Source organism: Crocodylus porosus, unplaced genomic scaffold (genome assembly GCF_001723895.1).
Source record: "Crocodylus porosus isolate Cpor-Errol unplaced genomic scaffold, CroPor_comp1, whole genome shotgun sequence".
Classification (NCBI taxonomy): Eukaryota; Metazoa; Chordata; order Crocodylia; family Crocodylidae; genus Crocodylus; species Crocodylus porosus.
In genome coordinates this window covers 148,079,632-148,099,312 of record NW_017728906.1, presented here as the reverse complement: position 1 = coordinate 148,099,312, position 19,681 = coordinate 148,079,632, and the positions used below count along the sequence as shown (strand labels likewise).

The window sequence follows — 19,681 nt, the reverse complement described above, 5'->3', positions numbered from 1 at the left end:
CATGGAAAAGAATCTAGATTAAAAAAAAAATGTACATCTCTTCAGGAGTGAGTAATGAAGGAAAACTGCATTTGGAGTCGCCTTTAAATCATTCTGAGCCTGGCAGCAGCTTTGAAATTGCACCTACAAGCAAATCCTAATGCTTACAAGGTAAAGGAACGCAGTGTGTAGCAAGCTTTTTAAGTCTTACCTTATGGATCTGCTATATTACAAGTGAAAGACCTGCACATTATTATTGTTACAAAGTTCCCTGAAATAAATGGAAAACCTATACAAGATTCAAGACAAGTTTTTCAATGCAACACAAAAGTGACTGAAGCCCAGTCCAACTGAACAGCCTGTATTAAACAACTGTTGAACAAGACCTCTCTTAAGCTTTTTACTGGTCACAATAAATAGAAGGAAAATATGCAAGACAGAGACTGCTATGAAATATTTCAGTTCACTTTTTAAATAGTCTTAGATCTTTAATTATGAAGATAAATAACAGATCATCTGATCCAGTGTACACAATTGTGTAAAATGAGTGGCTGATAGTTGTCCCAAAATATCTCCACAGGATTTCCTGTAGAAAAGAATATATAAAAGGTTTCATTTTTCCTAATCACAGAAGTCCTTGAGCATCAATTTTTGGTGCTGGTTTCTAGCAAGTCTTTGGCCTCATTTATTTTTGTTGCTAAGTAAGGTGATCCACCTGAAAGAAAAGGGATGGGGGAGAAGATTTATATGTCAGAATGAAAGATGATATCATGCAGTCTAAGGAATCCCTTTAATTACTGGCGATGTCTTTATTAGTTCTCTCCCCCTAAAAATCCTTTAAAAGATTACTTTAATTTTAAAATGTCACTAATATAAATTGAAATACTGGCTGAAGACGTGTGATAAATATACAGACAAAATCATAGTCACTGAAAAATAATGCACAGCAGTAATTTCAAAGAAATGGAAGTCTTAAAAAAAAGTCTTAATTATCTTCTGAGATGATCTTACACTAGCATCAACCTACATGATTTAGACTTGAGTTGCATTATTGGTAGCCACATGAAGCAAGGCCCTCTATCTGGAACAGTACATTTAATACTAATAGCTAGGATTCTTTTCCTTAAAAAATTATCTGTGAAAAAAACAATTATAAACAAGTTTCTGACATGGAATCATTAAGATCACACACCAAGCCAATCCCGTTCTAGAGACATGGAAATACCAGCCAAAAACTGTCACATTAAAGCTATTTAAACACGGTATGCCTTCTAACTTCAAGTCTTGAACACTGTCATTGCTTTACGCTCCATCTAACAATTTGATTACAGTTCAGCAGTCTTTTTGTGTTTGTTTTTTTACTCTCCCCTTGAGTGCCAGCCATCTGCCTACAGCCACTGAAAACAACATTAAAAGGTCTGTAGTAGTACTTACCACTCCCTAGAACACACCTATATTCTTGTACCTAAAAACATGGTTTCAACAGCAGTATGCTCTAAACAGCCCTGTCCTATGCATTTGTTCTGATGAATGAAAAATTATGAATAAAAAATTAGAGACACTTATAGGTATCACTTTTAAAGTAAAAGCAGTTTTAGAAGAAGACAGAGCTGCAGCTTGCAAATCTTAAGAACTTCACTGGGACTTTCAGATCAGAAATTTGAATCGCCACTTACATGTTTCCAGATGTAAAACTGTAACAACTGAGTAAAGTCATGGAAGCGTTTTTTCTTTTAATCTTGTTTTAACATATTTAGTAAAATATGTGGGATGGGAATGCTTAGATCAGGGCTGTCAAACTAGCAACCCGTGAGACGTTAATGTGTAGCCCCTGGGCTCTCACTGACCACTGCTCCCTCGCATTGCTCTGGCTGCTTCCTCCTCTAGCCGCCACTTCCTGCTTTTGCCCCAGGAGGACAGGGCAATGTGAGGAGCTGAGAGTAACTGGGGCCATGCCTGGGGGGTGGTGATTACACTCGCATGGTGCAGCAGTGGGCAGGAGTGTTTGTATGCTGGCCCATGCAACATGCAGTTTTCACTGGTGTGGCTCACAGGAGCTTAGAAGTTGCACAGCCCTGGTTCAGAAAGGTAAATCATATTTTTCTACTTGGCTTGTTAGCAAACTTACTAAAGTTTTTCTCAAAGAGGAAGAGACAAGAGCACTGAACAATAAAAGATGACAGACTGCAAAAACCAAAAGCAGAGGCATTTTCACTATGCCTTTGTTTTTTTTAAATGCCAAGAGTGCTTTTACTCAAAGCAGATTAACATTTTTGAAAGTGTTTTTACAACATGCAGTACCTTTAAATGCAAGATCAATGAGGGCAGCACTCACATAATCACATAACTGAATTATTTAATACTGGTGCAGGTCTGTATTTCTTGATAATATGAGTTCCTCTTTGTGGGAATGTTAAGTATTTATAAAAGAAAAATGATACTTTAGATCTGATATGTCAAATGTATGGCCCACAACCATTGTCTTCTTTTTGGATTCACAATCCTAAATATCTACTAATAAAAGTCAATCTGTTCTCCCCCCTCCCCTACCCCTGGGCTTAGTTGGCTAACATTGTATTTTCTGTAACCTAGTTGCGTTCCCCTCCTCACCTCCACACCTCTAATGCTAGTCCCTTGCTCAGGCGATCTGTATTTCCCTACTGGCTTTTGTCATCTTTTTGGATTCACAATCCTAAACATCTACTAATAAAATTTAGTCTGCAGAGTTGGTAGAAGGGATAAAAATTAGAGGAGAGGGCTTGTAGCCTGAATTCTGGGACTGGAGCCCCATTGGGCATTCATGTAGGTAGCAGGGAGGGGCAAATGATTGCTGCGTTAAGCACCTGCTTGCGCTTCTGTCACTGGATGTAGCCCAAGAGGAGTCCTGAGGTCTGGAGCAGGCCCTGGGGCAAGGTGAGTTTAATTTTGATGCTTTAGATGTTGAACTCTTTTCCTTTAAAAAAACAAAACTATTTAAGAAGTGCCATGCTGGTTCAGACTAATGGTCTATCTAGCCCAGTTATCCTGTCTCCGACAGTGGCAGAAGGGGATGCCATAGGAGGAGAGTACTGAATCAGATCTCTCTAGAACAGAAGTGCTCAAATTTTTTGCCTGGCAGGCCAGATGGGCAGTGCCTGGTCAGTCCACAGGTGGGAAGGGGGTTGACACAACCCAAACCCAGCCCTGTGGAGGTGGGAGAAGAGGGGTGGTCTGGCCCTAACCTGGCCCTACAGAGGAAAGGGGGATGGCCTAACCCTGTACGGGGAAGGGGCACTGCCCAGCCCCAAAACCTGGCTCTGTGGGGGATGAGAAGGGGGAAGAGGGCTTGACAGCCCTAAACCAGACCCGTGGGGGCGGGGGAAGGAGAGGTGGCCCAGCCCTGTGGGCAGAAGACAGTGTGGCCTCGCCACACTCGGGGAGGGGATGGCCTGGCCTGGCCCCAACCTACTGCCCGCTTGAGGTTTGGGAATTTGGCACCACGGGAGGCTGGCCAAATTAACTGCCATTTCTCCTCCACAGCCAAATGTCCTGACAGTCTGTGGGCTGAATGCTAAGGCTCCACGGGCTGCATTTGGTCTGCAGGTGAGCACCCCTGCTCTAGAAAGATCATTCAATACCTTCCCTGGCATCCACTATTTTGGTAGCTTTGGTGGGGAGGTTATTTCTTTATTTTAAATTTTCATAGTTTCATAATTGGTAGGGCAGGAAGGGACCTGAGCAGATCATCAAGTCCGACCCCCTGCCACAGGAGCAAAGAGTACTGGGGTCAAATGACCCCAGCAAGATGACTGTCTGGCCTTGTCTTAAAGACCCCCAGGGTAGGAGCCAGCACCACTTTGCTCGGAAGTTGGTTTCAGATCCTAGCCGCCCTGACAGTGAAGTAGTGCTTCCTGATGTCTAGTCTGAATCTACCCTCTGCCAGCTTGTGACCATTATTTCTAGGCACTCCTGGGAGTGCTCGGGGGAACAGGGACTCCCCCAATGCCTGCTGATCCCCTCTGACTAGTCTGTAAATGGCCACTAGATCCCCCCTCCTCCTTCTCTTGTGGAGGCTGAACAGGTTCAAGTCCTGTAGCCTCTCCTCAGAGGGCCTGCCCAGCTGCCCCCTGATCATGCAAGTGGCCCTCCTCTGGACCCTCTCCATGCTGTCCACATCCCTCCTGAAGTGCGGCGCCCAGAACTGGATACAGTACTCCAGCTGCGGCCTGACCAGTGCTGCATAGAGGGGGAGTATCACCTCCTTGGACCTGCTTGAGATGCATCTGTGGATGCAAGACAAGGTGCGGTTGGCCTTCCTGACTGCATCCCCACACTGCCAGCCCATGTTCATCTTGGCATCAATGATGACTCCAAGATCCTTTTCTGCCTCTGCACTGATGAGAACAGAGTTCCCCAGCCTGTAGGTATGGTGCTGGTTCTTCTTCCCCAGGCACATCACCTTGCACTTTTCAGTGCTGAATCCCATCCTATTCCCATCCGCTCACCCCTGTAATCTGTCTAGGTGCGACTGTAGCCTATTCCTTCCTTCTAGCGTGCCCACATCCCCCCACATCTTAGTGTCATCAGCAAATTTGAACAGGGTGCTTTTTACCCCCTTGTCCAAGTCACTGATGAAGATGTTGAACAGTGCGGGCCCGAGGACCGAGCCCTGGGGGACCTCACTGCCCACATCCCTCCAGGTCGAAAATGACCCATCCACCACCACTCTCTAGGTGTGGCCCTCCAGCCAGTTAGCGACCCATTTGACTGTATGGGTGTTGACTCCACAGTCCCCCAGTTTCTTAATGAGAATGGAGTGAGAGACAGCGTCGAAGGCCTTCCGGAAGTCCAGAAAGACTATGTCCACTGCTACCCCTGCATCTAAGGATTTGGTGACCTGGTTGTAGAAGGCCACCAGGTTGGTCTGACAGGACCAGCCTCTAATGAACCAGTGCTGGCTACCCCTAAGCATAATCTCCCCTGCTGGCCCCTCGTGGACATGTGCCAGAATAATTCCCCTTGATGTCCTCAAATTCCCATTCTTTTTTTCATAAATAGTATGTGTAACAGGTTTTACTCAGCCATTACTGTCCTTTTTTCCTTTAGTTCCAATTGGCTTCTGTGACTGTACACTGCTTTACGTTCTGATCCTAACACTTGAATGCTACAGAAGTCACATGGACGTATGAATTTTCCTTGTGCAGATGCTGTTATGAGTTTAGGATCTATGGCCCCATTTTAAAACTGAAAGCATAGAGGGGAGTTCTTGAGCCTAGAAGTGCAATAATTAATATCTATGCTTGTACTTCCAGTTATGGGAGCAGGACTATATTTTTTAGGGTATGTCACAGCACCTGTGGTGGGCTTGGGAGTGTTATTGAAAAGCATTGCCCTACTCAGCACGTGGCAAAGCTTGGAAAGTAAGCAATGCAGGTAATTTAGCAGGGTCTAGACCTGCTCTCAAGCCCTCTGCCTTAGGCATGCTTCCTGGTATGTGCATTAGATCTGCTACATTGCCTAATTTTTGGGCACTGGCACATGGTGAGTGGGAGTAAGTGAGCATGGCATGCTTCTCATTGGTGCTTTTAGGCACAGTGTGGAGGCAGTGTATACACAAGGCCTTTGTGTTTGTGCATCCCCAGGAACAATGGAGCTTAGATCCTAACTGGAGTCTTTGGGTGCTATCACAACAGAAATTATAATATTATTTTATTCTAAATTTTAACATACTGAATGCTATGTGGAACTTGAGCACAGAAAGGTAGTTAGCCATGTTCGTCTGAAGTCAGGAAGAAGGCAGGTTGGATTTGCACCTCATAGACAAAATAAACCAGAGATGCATAAGCTTTCATAAATGGCAGCTGACTTCATCACCAGGGATGCTGGTTTTCTCTGATAAAAAAAATCCCCAATTTTCAGATTAAAAAAAACAACTTGAAATCCACATTTTTCCATGATTAAAATGAAATACCATGTACATGTGTGTCTCTTATAGCGGTGTTTCATTCTGATCATGGAAACATGTGGATTTTGGGTTACTTTTTCTAATCTGAAAATTGGGGATTTTTTTAATGAAAGAAAACCAGGATCCCTGTTCACCATATAACATCAGATGCTATATGGTGAAGTAAACTGCTGTTTATGAAAGCTTATGCATTTCTGATTTATAGATTCATAGACATTAGGGCTGGAAGGGATCTTGTGAGATAATTGGGTCCACCTCCCTGACCAAGGGACAGGAAGTCAGTTGGGGTCAGATCACCCCAGCAAGATAAGCATCCAAGTGTTTCTTAAATGTATCCATAGTAGGTGCTTGCACCACTGGTGGGGGGAGTCTATTTCAGACTCCGGAGACTCAGACGGTAAAGACATTTTTCCTAATGGCCAGTCTAAAATGGTGTTCCAGCAATTAAGTTAGTCTGTAAGGTGCAAATGTAGCATTTGAACCATCATAATATATGGCATATACATATACATATATATGCTCTACATATACAATATCAAATTATTTTCCTTATTTTGGGCTCCAGAGTTTATACATTTGAAAAAGCATTAAAAAAGAAAACATACAAAGCAGAATGACAGGGGTTGTCTAGTAAGACTGTTTAAGAATTAAACTAAGGAAACAATGGGGCTAAAATAAACACTAACATTACCAGCAGGCCCAGGTTTTTTTTTGTTTATTTTGTTAAGACAGGGGTGAAAACCTGTAAATCCATCAACAAGATATAAAAACCTTCACTTCCCCCTTTTGACTTTTGAAATACAGTGCAACTCTTTACCATCTGTTATTTTAAAGTAGAAACAGCAATGAACATATGGGCTTTCTTTCTCAACCAGCTGTAGTGTAGTTAAAGTTATAATAATAGCCTTTCTGTAAGATAAATTTACATTAAAAAACCTGGCCAGCAAAGCAACTGTGCCTAGCTTTATAGTTTTCCAGAATGAGTTTACAAAACCAAAAATCCATTCATGATATACTTAGTGACCGCAAAATATTTCCCTGTGCAAACTCACTTCAAGCAGCTCAATGGCATTAACATTAAAGGGGCCTTCAAACCTACTATCTTCCCTTTTTCTGGTCAACTGCTTGCATCATTAACTGGTGGGCCATGAGCTAAATTTCATGACTGGAACAGTGTTGTTCTAAATAATGACCCGAATGACAAGAGTTGTAACCTACCTCTGCTATAGTTCATGAAGCTTGTTGGTTTTATTTACAAGAGGCAACCATACATAAACCCAATTTTTTACGAATTAGATGTATAGCATAAGATTTCATGATTATATGAAGGGTTAGCTAGAATGAGACTAAAAAACTGAAAGGACCTCATGGTGTGCTCATTTTCACCCAATAGTCAGAAAAATAAGAATGGCATACCTTTATCAGGGTGATTTAGAATCATGATTCTCCTGTGAGCTGTTCTAATCTTGGCCTTGCTAGCAGATGGACTGTAAAAATAAATTGAGGTGATTACCATAAATAGTATCATACTCTGACTGAAAATTAACAATTTGTACTGGGCTTCACAAAATTAGAACTAGAGATTTTCACCATCTTGTGGACAAAACACATAACTGCATCTTCAAGGAAGTAATAAGATATTTAAAGAACAGTGGAGAGAAAATATGCGTTTTTTAAAAAGCCAGGAGACTGTAGGAATACTTATGGCTTTTGGTTCTTCAAAAATTCAAAAAGTTACTCCCCTATTAAAGTTAATCAATATAATGTATATAACTAACAATATGTAAAGGAAACATATATAAGGCCTGTTTCCTCCCTTTTATTTGTTAAGAGTGCCAGTAAAACTGCTTTCCTGGAAAATGGTTATTTGTATGACTAATGACTAAGTGTCTCATGTTTATATACAAGTGTATAAAATATAGTAATATTAAATAATTCCTCATCCTGGTGAGGTCTGAAAACCATGCATTTATTATTTTTGCAAACGTGCTCAATGTGTTACACTTGGGGACATGTTGATTTACAAGTGCTACATAATGTTGTTCCATTCAATGACAGGTAGATAAAATATACACTTCAACTAAATTAAATATGTACCTTACCAGACAAATAACCACTTATGGATGCAATGGACCAATACAGGCTCTGGTGTGCAGAAGAATGTTTATATTTAAATCTGCATGATTTAGTTCTTTGAATTTGTTAGCATGGATAATGCAGCTATCATTTGCAATGTTTTTCATTTCTTGAGATGCCTGGTTAATCAGCAACAATCTAATTAATCACTTACTATCTTTCTGGATTTAACCCTAGTCTGTGCTGGAATGCAAAGTCTCAGTCTAAATATATTAATGAAGTAAACAACCTGTAAGCAGTCTCTTAAAAGAGTTCTACAGATCTGCAGAAGATCTGGCAATAACCCCTATAGTTAAGCTAAGCTATCTCACTCAGTTGCAGGGCCAAACCCATTATTAATTTTTAATAAACTACTCTGAAACAATTTTCCCTCCCTTACAGTGGAGACAGCAGTAGCTGCTCTATAGTTAAAGCAGAGTTATATTCTACTCTTAATTTCAAGAGTTTCAACCCTAGAGGTCTCTTGCTTTTTCTCCACTGTGCATCAGGACATGCACAAATATTTAAACCTGGCGTTTGGGCTCTCTTGCCCCCCTAGTATTTCAAAGATCAAAATCACCAGTATATACTGACTGTTTAAACATTCTGCCAGTGCAAAATGAGGTTAAACCATCAGTAAATTCTGCATCATGCAATGTGACTGTGTCAATGAATCTGCTCCTAAAATTACAATTTAATAAGTGATTTAAAGTTGGCAATGAACTACCTGTAATTAGAAATATTTGATGGTATTACTCCCTTTGTGACTCTTTCTTAATTTTCATATTTTAAATATCTGCTAGAATTTCCATACATTTAAAATATTAACATGAAAAATTACACTGAAATATACTTGTTGATGATACATACCCACAACCTTAAGGAAGAGGAATGGTGTTATCTTTGAAATGTAACCTAAGTCTTCAACTGCATGGATTTGCAATGCTTTGTTTTAGGGATAATTACAATATCCCTGTAATGTGCCTGACCCTTAAGTTATGAACCCTTAAGATATCTGTAACTTAAGTCCTGCCTCAAGTCTCAATCTTTAGTCCTGCCTGATATGGGCACATGGGCCTGTTCTGTATCCTTGGCTCTTTCAAACAGAATAAAACAAAAGCAAATCAAGGATCCACTGAAAGAAAGACAATAAAAGTTGTTAATGCATTTTTTGATATATTAACACAATCTAGAGCAGTGTTACTACACTGGTCCACAGTTCACACCCAGTCTCTCCAATTTTCAAGTAAAATTGTGATGATAAGGGTGCTTGATGGTCTGCTAGAGATTTTGAAAATGCTCTGTTGGTATATAAATGTCTGGGAACACTGATCCACAGTGTTGCAGATGTCATTTTTTAGAGAGATTGGAGTAGGTAATCATGCTAGCACACCACGTGCTATTTTGATTTTATCAGTAGCATTAAGTTCTCTGCAGCAGTGTGCCTGGCCTGAAAGAGTGTCAACAAACTGTATAGTTTATTTTTTATCATCATCATCATCATCACAGCTTAAATAGAATCTTAAAATGGTTTTCAAAAAAGAAGTTATAACTATGGCCAGATATTGCCACAAATTCTTGCACCAAGAATTTTTCCATTCAAGTTTGGTCAAAGAACAAAAATGGTACTAATAGAGCACACCTACCTTATGCCTAAAATGAGACTAGCTTCTCGCCTACTCATTTTCTGTTCAAATCCACCTTTATAGTAGGATGAAAGACTCTACAGGGAAGAGAAAAGCCAGAAAATAATTAGTTCCATGCATGTGTCATGACCTCAATCCTATTATTTGACCCTAGCTAAGGTACTGCATTTGACTAGAACAGCTTTTAAAGTGATAAATCTACTGAAAAACAGATATGGGCGGAAAAGAATTCTATAGTGTTAACTCACAGAAAATCTGAACCTCACAGAAGTTATAGAGTTGTGTTTTATAATGTTAGAAAAATGATAAAGGACAGTGATTGCTGCAGCCATTAGTTTGGTTGACTGAGAGTTCCTGCCCTTAATCAGGGGAACCTTACAGTCTAGATGTTGCACAGAGAGAAAAAGTGTGTTAATGTATGTGGTATACAGATTCATGATTTCATCCTCCCTGACATTTGGGACTAGCTTTTGATCTGGTATGTATTATTACCTCAAAACTGACAAGGACATCTTTAGTACTATGAAAAAACCTCCAAACAACAACAACAACAACAAAACCAACTGGCAAGGAGCGAAATATCAGGATGGTTCAAAGGGTGATAGGTGCCCTTTTCAAAAACACCTAAGCAACTCAGAAGCTGGTGTTCCATTTTCAAGAGACTTATATACCTACATGCTTTTAAAAGTGATGCCCAACATTTCTGTCCCACACCTTTAATAGAATTGTACAGTACTAGGTTGGTGCTGAGGGAAAAGAGTGCTTCCTCCTTGAATTACCTTCATTACGTAATATAGAACATTTTCCCAAATTTTGCTAGAATTTACTTGAAGTAGTGACCAATGCAGATTTACTTGAATTATCAGCCTGAAGTTGTAAGGTTTCAGGCTCAAATACAAATTCTTTTTTATTTTTTAAAACATGCTTCTTGATGTTATTTCAAGAAAAAATGCTTTACCTTGAGAGAAATTTGAAATTTACTAAGATTTGGTTACTAAGGAAAGCGTTTCTTCTTGGGGAAGTGCACGGTGAGAACCTCTTTACCAAAAGCCTTGATTCTAAGCATCATTTGCAGCAGCACTTTTAAAATCAAAGGCTGCCTATACACATGCTTGGGGATGGGGGAAGAAGCATTTTAATTAGAGTGCTTCTCTAATTAAAATGGCTCAAGTCATATGTATTAAACCCCTACATTTTAAAATTTAAAAATGGCCATGGGACACTATCTAAACCTCATTCAACGAGGTTCAGCTAAAGTACCCCTGCAGCCATTTTAAAATGTGTGGGAGACTTCATACACATGACAGTGATGTTACACTGGAGCATTCTAACTAGAGCACAAATGAGCACATGTATAGGCAGCAAAAGGAAATTGGACATAAAAGTCATGTTTTTTCTACATGAGGGTTTGGTTAATAGAGGTCAAGGCATTCTGGAAAATAAGAGCTGATAGGCGGCTTTTGAAACATTAAGGAAGAGACATTTTGCTTTACGCATGCTATTAATAGTAGAATAAATAAGCTGTCTACCTGCTGATACTTCAAGTTCTGCAGCCTTATTACCAGGGTCCCTTATATGTTGTGGTTTAATAGGTCATGCAAGTTAACTGTTTCTTGCATGTGCCCTATTAAAGGGTGTAAAGAAAACATTAAATAGTTTTGATTTGGTCTATGAAGCATGTACTTTCTCTTGCCAATTTGGCTATGATACATACAAAATCTTTCCCTAGCACTGTAATCACAAGGGATCCTGGTTTTCTCTGATTAAAAAAAAAACAAAACCCAATTTTCAGATTAAAAAATATACCCAAATCCACATTTTTCTGTGATTAAAATGACACACCACTAAGATATATCTACCTATATTTATCTATATACACCTGTGTGTGTATGTGTGTGTATCTGTGTGTATGTGTGTATATATATGTATCCATCCCTGTATGTGGACTATGCATGTATTATTATTATCCCTGTATGTGGACTAAATATGTATTATACATGTATATCCAAATATCCCTGTATGTGGACGAAGCATCACACTGGCCACGTCAAGACGAGTGCGGCTGTGCAGTATGTGGCGTTGTAGACATGTCTGTAGCGCCACATACTGCAAATTCAGGTGTTCTCTGTGATGCAAGGTAGCATGCAAAAAAAGGGAGGGTGACACACATGGGGACAGTACACACCGCCCAAAACAGGGGCCTGCCCAGATGGAGTCACACTTTGACTGCCAGCCTGATTCTAAGCGGCAGGATCACTGCTGCTGCAGCCCTAGGAGGCCCCCAGGATCCCAGGTAAGGCTACTGGGACCAGCCCAGTAGCTACAAAAGGAGGAGGCTACTGGGACCAGCCCCAGCCTCCCCTACCCCACACACAGTAACTCGCTGCACACCAGATGGCATGTGGCACGGGTGTTCCCAGAGACAACTATCAGCCGCTGCTTCTTGTCCTTGGAGAAACAAATGTCCATGCTCGTCTGGACACGTTCATTGTGTCTGTTTCTTTTTAAGTGTTGTCTCAGCATCTCCAAACACACTCTCATTGAAAAGATGACACAAGAAAACGCCACAAAACAGACATTATATAACAGCTAGTTATTAGAGTTGTAATGTACTGTACAAGTTGTGAATCCCAAGATCACCTTCATCTTCACAGACTTTTCACCTTCTTCACCTTATGACACTCGGAGAAGCCCATTACAAACTTGATTACTCTAACTTCATTGAACCACAGATGATCTGACCCTCCCCCTCACCCCCAATCTGATTTTTAGCATCAGTGTTATGATACTCTGAGAAAACAGCAGCGAACAAGGAGATGCAAACAGGACAGTTAGCCAGCAGGTTGCTGGAAGCAAGAAGAGGAAGGGGAAGAGGAAACAGGCACCAGATCCTGCTCTGGGAAGGTAACTGAGCCAGCGCTGCCTATGTGCTTGGCTTGTTGAGGTCTGTTTGGTGGGTTTGTGTGCTTGGGTGTGTGCTCTGAGCAGCTGAGTGGACCAATGTGACAAAGGGCCCTAGCCAGTCCAGGCCTAGGAGAGATAAATAAGGAGGCAGTCCAAGTGACCAGGAGAGTGGCAAACAGGGAAAAGCAGACAGGACAGTTTGCCAGCAGTTTCCTAGTCAGGTTTCCACTCCTCTCTTTGAAGGGGAGCCTGAAAGGTAAGATTCTTTTATTTATATATGTAATTAGGACTGACTAACTACATAGTTTTATTTTAGCAGCTAAAACTCAGCAGCTAGACCAAGATTTAAGCCTCTTGTTTAACCAGAGTCCAGAGCGAGGGGGAGTTTTCTTGGAAACTCTCTCACATTCCTTTACTTTAAGGTGGCTAAGAAGACAGAGGTTCCAGGGAAAAGGGAACCCTTCAGATCAAGGAACAGCCAACAGGACAGCTACAGAGGAGTTTGCTAGGGCAGGTTTGCTTGGAAAGAAAGGCAAGAAGTGAGGCAGCAGATTAGAAGACCCAGAGGCATGGCTGGAGGATGTCACAATGCCAGAACCACTGCCGCTTCCAGCTGTTCCTCTGCTTCCACCTGTGAGGTCTCTGTCCAGGAAGGATTAGACACCATTGATGCTTTCACCCAGGTCCTGATTTGGTGCTGTGCAGACTGAGGCTTGCAGATTCCTTCTGGTGTCAGTCAGTTGGGGGAATGCCTGCAATATAAGTGGTAACCCTCAGAGAGAAGGCAAGAGACCTACAAGAGGAGGCAGCAAGGCTTTGAAGCACCCTTGGCCATGGGGGGACTTCATTGATTCCATGCTGGAAGAAACCTGTAGGACTGTGAAGGAAGGACTGCTAGAGGTGGTGCTTGAAAAGTAAGAGGGCATGAACATCCAGGAAGTTGGAAGCTTGTATCTTTTGGCAGAAAGAAGAATTTGTCATCCCTACATGCGGTGGTTGGCCTTTTAGAACAGATATGGAGCACTAGCAACAGAGGAGGAGTGCATTCCATCGGTGGAAGAGGCCAGGGCAGGAATCCCCAAGGTGGGGAAGACTGAGACAACTGCCATGAAGAAGAAGTGACGGGTGGTGGCGGTTGGAGACTCCCTTCTGCAAGGGATGGAAAGATCCATCTACCAGCCTGAACTGTCGTCCTGGGATGTCTGCTGCTTGCTTGAAGCCCAGATCCGAGATGTCATGGAAGGATTACTGAGACTCACCCAACCCTCTGGCTATCACCCCATGTTGCTCATCCATTTGGGCACCAATGATTCTGCCAGGGGTGACACTGAGCAGATCAAAAGTGACTACAGGGCTCTGAGTGCAAGGGTGAAGGGGATGGGGGCACAGGTTGTGCCCTCTGCAATCCTTCTGGTCAAGGGGAAGGGCTCTGGCAGAAGCAGACACATCCTGTACATCAATGCATCGCTCTGCAGGTGGTGTTGCCAGGAGGGATTCAGCTTCTTTGACTATGGGATGTTGTTCCAAGAAGAAGGATTGCTAGAAAGAGACAGGATCCACCTGATGAAGAGAGGGAAGAGCATTTTTGCAGACAGGTTCACTAACCTAGTGAGGAGGGCTTTAAAGTTTTTGCCAGGGGGTGGAGAACAAATGTCTGAAGTAAGTAGGGGACCTGGAGGAAACAGAAGCAAGTGGGGGCAACAGGGGAGGCCTCATTCTTCCTGAGAAAGTAGGGCAATTGGCTAGTCACCTTAGGTGTCTGCACATGAATGCACAAAGCCTAGGAAAAAAGCAGGCAGAACTGGAGGTCCTCACAGAGTCAAGGAATTATGACATGACTGGAATACAGACTTGGTGGGATAGCTTGCATGACTGGAGCACTGTCATGGACGGGTACAAACTGTTCAGGAAGAGCAGGCAGGGGAGAAAAGGAGGAGGAGTTGTGCTGTATGTAAAAGAGCCATATGATTGCTCAGAGCTCCAGTATAAAAGTAGAGATAGGCCTATTGAAACTGTCTGGGTTAAGGTTAGAGCGTGTGCTATAGACCAGCAGACTGGAGGATGAAGTAGAGGCTTTCTTTTCAGACAACCTGAAGAAGTTTCCAGATCACACTCCCTGGTTCTCATGGGGGACTTCCATCACCCTGACATCTGCTGGCAGGGCAATACAGCAGTGCACTGGCAATCCAGGAAGTTTCTGGAGAGTGTTGGAGACAACTGCCTGGTGCAAGTGTTGAAGACACCAACTAGGGGTCGTACTCTTCTTGACCTCATGAACAGGGAAGACTTGGTGGGGAATATAGAAGTGGATGGCAATTTGGCCAGCAGTGACCACAAGATGATCGAGTTCAGGATCTTGACAAAAGGAAGAAAGATGAGCAGCAGAATATGGACCCTAGACTTTAGAAAAGTAGACTTTGACTTCCTTAGGGAACTGATGGGCGGGATCCCCTGGGAAGCCAGTCTAGGAGGAAAGGGGTCCAGGAGAGCGGGTTGTATTTTAAAGAAGCTTTACTGGCACAGGAACAAGCCATCCTGATGAATAGGAAGAACAGCAAATGTGGCAAGCAACCAGCTTGGCTTAGGACAGAACTCTTTGGTGAGCTTAAACACAAAAAGGGCGCTTACCAGAAATAGAAGCTTGGATAAAGAACTTGGGAGGAATATAAGAATATTGTTCAGGCATGCAGGGATGAAGTCGGGAAGGCCAAAGCTGATCTGGAGTTGCAGCTAGCAAGGTTTATGAAGGGTAACAAGAAGGGTTTCTACAAGTATGTTAGCAACAAGAGGATGGTCAGGAAAAGTGTGGGTCTCTTAACTGAATGGGGGAGGCAACCTAGTGACAGATGAGGAAAAGGCTGAAGTATTCAGTACCTCTTTTACCTCGGTCTTCACAGACACGGTCAGCTCCCAGACTACTGCAGTAGGCAGCACAGTTTGAGGAAAAGGTCAGCAGCCATCAATGGTGAAAGAAAAGGTTAGGGACTGTTTAAAAAAGCTGGACGTGTACAAGCCTATGGGCTGGATGCAATGAATCCGAGGGTGCTGAGGGAGTTGGCTGCTGTGATTGCAGAAACACTGGTCATTATCTCTGAAAACTCGTGGTGATCCTGGAGGGAGGCCCTGGACGATTGAAAAAAGGCAAATATAGTATCCATCTTTAAGAAAGGGAAGGAGAATCCAGGGAACTACAGACCAGTCAGCCTCACCCCAATCCCCAGAAAAATAATGGAGCAGGTCCTCAAAGAATCCATTTCTAAATAAATGGAGGAGAAGAAAGTGATTAGGTACAGTCAGCATGGATTCACCAAGGGCAAGTCATGCCTGACCAACCTAATTGCCTTCTATGATGAGATACCTGGCTCTGTGGATATGGGATAATATACCTTGACTTCAGCAAGGCTTTTGATACCTTCTTCAATAGCATTCTTGCAAGCAAGCTAAGGAAGATGGTTTGGATGAATGGACTGTAAGCTGAATAGAAAACTGGCTGGATTGTTGGGCTCAACGGGTAATAATCAATGGCTCAATGTCTAGGGCTCAATGTCTAGTCCTGGGCCTGGTTTTGTTCAATATCTTCATTAATAATCTGGAAGATGGGATGGATTACACCCTCAGCAAGCCTGCAAATGACACCAAACTGCGGGGTATAGTAAATTCACTGGAAGGTAAGGCTAGGATTCAGAGTGACTTAGACAAATTGGAGGATTGGGCCAAAAGAAATCTCCTGAGGTTCAACAAGGACAAGTGCAAAGTCCTGCACTTAGGATGGAAGAATCCCATTTACTGGGGACTGACTGGCTATGGAGCAGCTCTGAAAAAAAGGACTTGGGGGTTACAGTGAACAATAAGATGGATGTGAGTCAGTAGTGTGCCCTTGTTGCCAAGAACGCTAACAGTATACTCGACTGCATTGGTAGGAGCCTTGCCAGCAGATTGAGGGAAGCAACTATTCCCCTCTATACTGTACTAGTGAGGCCACATCTGGAGTACTGTGTCCAGTTCTGCCCCCCGCACTATGGAAAGGATATGGATAATTGGAGAGTGTCCAACGGAGGGCAATGAAAATGGTGAGGGGGCTGGGGTACATGACGTATGAGGAAAGGCTGAGGGAACTAGGTTTATTTAGTCCACAGAAGAGAAGGCGGGATTTGAGAGTGGCCTTTAACTACTTGAAGGGTGGTTCCAAAGAGGATGGAGCTAGAGTGTTCTTAGTGGTGACAGACGACAGAACAAGGAGCAATGTTCTCAAGGGAGGCTTAGGTTGAATATGATGAAAAACTCTATCACTAGGAGGGTGGCGAAGTATTGGAACAGGTTCCCTAGGGAGGTAAGGGCTGGGCCGTGGGGGTGCTGATCAAGGCCCCCCCCAGTGAGGGAGGGAGTGGGGCTGGGGCTTGGGCAAGCGCTGCCCAGCTGGGGTGGGGCAGTTCTCACTGCTGTGCACATCCCATGAGGTGACAGGGGGTGTGCCCGATCTGCGCAGGGTGCAGGCAGGGCAGGCTGCAGCTGCGGGCTGGGGTTGACACCAGGGGTGGACCAGACAAGCAGTGCTTTGAGAGGGCTATGGGGGAGGGCTGCAACCACCCCAAAAATCATCGTATACACCCCACAGCCCACCTCCCAGTGCTGTCGCTGCCCACCCCATGCAGATCTGGGGGCACAACCTTCTCACCATGGGGACCTTGATCAGCCCCCCTACGCCACTCCCCTTCCACCACAACACTTATCAGCCGCACACAGCTCTCCATGCTGCCAGCTGTGCTCCTCACTGCCTACGTGCTGCGCTGTGCCTGCGCCTGCGCACGGGCCATTTATTGGCCAAATTATCGGCCACTTCAGGCTGCTTTCTAATATACACAATTTTCTTTATATCAGTGTCGATCTGACATTGGACTGATGTATCAGAGCACCTCTACTAATTACCCATTTTAATACTGCTGTCACACTTACGTTACAATGTGAGGAAGGTAAACTTAGATCATCACTCTTTCTGGTGACAACAGACTCAGAATAAAATAAGCACACTAACTTTTTTGAAAAGCTGGGTCCAACAGAAAAGAGATATTTCTCTGGAAACAAAACTAGTGAAGGTAGCAATAAATAAAAACATGGTATTTAATTCTTTCACTGGAATAACATTTTACAGTAGAAACATAAAGGCTAAACTGTACTAGTATTTACACTAGTACTATACTAAGAAAGACTATATATTTAACTGCCGTAAGTTAAATAGGAGGCAGAATTTTAAAGTAAAATTTAATATATTTCAGTTACTCATTTTAATTAAAAAATAGATTAACAGAATTGTTGACTCTACATGTTATTTGCTTACATAAGCAATAACAGAGAAGGCGTCAGAGATATGAGAGACAGAAATAAAGGCATCTTAAATGATCATTTAATAATCACTCAGCATGAGTTCAGTTTAGTTTTACCTAACGTCTTTATTAGTGATCTGGAAGAAAGAGTAAACAACATATTGATTATTTCCCGTGAATGCAATTAACTGGAAACTGTTATAAAAAGAAAAAGGAAAAAAAAACAACCCCAAAACCTGGGGAATCTGATAGCTTAGAATTATGAACCAATGACACAGCTTTCCACATAGGTAGGAGGGCAGAGGTATTGGCCTCCAATCATAAAGAACCTAAGGAGAATGCCAGCAAACTCTAGCATATATCCGAAGGGTCCCAAAAAGTGACTGTCTTATAGCAACAGTAACCCTTGGCATCCATTTTTAAGGCACACTCCAGCAGAAATATTATCTGCTTTGATATTAATGAGGTAACATGGTCTGGATGGCATAATACCATAGGCAGGGCAATAGAGGCACTGGAATGCAATATTCTGTGGACTGTTTTCCAGCTTTTAAAATCATCTCACCAAAATCACATACTATCTCAACATCATGTACTTTGGGCAATGGGAATTTTGGATCTAGGAGAAAATGCTAACATACTGTTTACTCTTCTACAATTTAAAAAAAGAAAAATACCAGTTTTGCTTCAGTATCCTGAATAGGAAATATCTTATCCATCCTATGAAAGATATATTCAAACCTATTCCTGACATAAAAAAATGTACTGAAAGAAGCACTGGAGCATGAACTGAAGGGAATAAACCTGCACTGAAAAAGCTAACTATATACCCTAAAACAGGGCTGTCCAACTGGCACATTGGACTCCAAGAGGTTAAACTGTAACTCCTAAGATTTCTAGTCTGCTCCCCCTACTACTGCTGTTGTTACTCTGGGCTCCCCCTCCCCCAAACCTGGCTTCCATACCCACCCAAACTCCATGGGCAGAGGCAGAGGCAGGGACAATGAGGCTGAGGGAGCCCCCAGTTGGGCAGCTTGTGGAAAGGGTGGTGTAGGACAGTGGGGCAGTGCCAGCACAGTACCGGGGGGTACACTGCACCCACCACATGATGCAGCATGGTGGAATGATGGCTAGCACATGTTGTGGTGTGGCGTTCAGAGCACAGTGTAATGTGTGTGCGGTCTGTGTAGTGTATGACTGGGGGGCTTGTGACCCTCGACCACTCAGAAGTTTTAGTCCTGCCCTAAAAGTAAGATTCTCTTCTATTTGAATCAGTGTTTTGTCATTATTTTAAAGATAAAAGAGAATTAATGCTTAAGATAAAACAACTTCTAACTTACAGAAGTGGAAATCTTCTTTGCTGTTTTTGAGATTACTTGCTCCAGTGGTTTCCAGAGCTGGAATGCATAGCGACCTGAAAAATATTGTCATAAAAAAACAACCATTACTTACTTAATTCCTAAATCTCGCCTCAATGACTCATTTTTGCTAAATAAAATATCATAAGATAATAGGAATTTTGGTATAAAAAAAAAAAGGTCTTCTGCAGTTTTATTCTCTTAATCTCATTTTTTAAATTCTCATATTTTCTTAACCTCATGGCAACAGTTCGATGATGAGTTTATAGTGGTTCACACAATTCAATCTTTACAGTAAGAAAAAGAACAATGCTGTGGGGTTTTTTTATCTAAAATGAAACACATGAACTGTAAGACCTACAGTGCTTATTCACAAGCTCAATGTATTCAGACACATTTTGTAGGATGAACTGA

At 42.4% G+C, this 19,681-nt stretch overlaps 1 protein-coding gene across 1 annotated transcript in view; it reads right to left on the bottom strand.

Moving 5' to 3' along the window:
- Positions 1 to 428: 428 nt before the first annotated feature.
- DNAJC15 (DnaJ heat shock protein family (Hsp40) member C15) overlaps positions 429 to 19,681 on the bottom strand; it is a 33,481-nt gene continuing 14,228 nt past the window's right edge. Inside the window, exons 4-6 of the mRNA XM_019529867.1 lie at positions 9,685 to 9,761; positions 7,340 to 7,410; positions 429 to 694 (exon numbers count right to left, since the gene is read on the bottom strand). Of these exons, the coding sequence (XP_019385412.1) occupies positions 624 to 694; positions 7,340 to 7,410; positions 9,685 to 9,761 (219 nt within the window). The 3' untranslated portion in view covers positions 429 to 623. The remainder of the gene's footprint in view (positions 695 to 7,339; positions 7,411 to 9,684; positions 9,762 to 19,681) is intronic.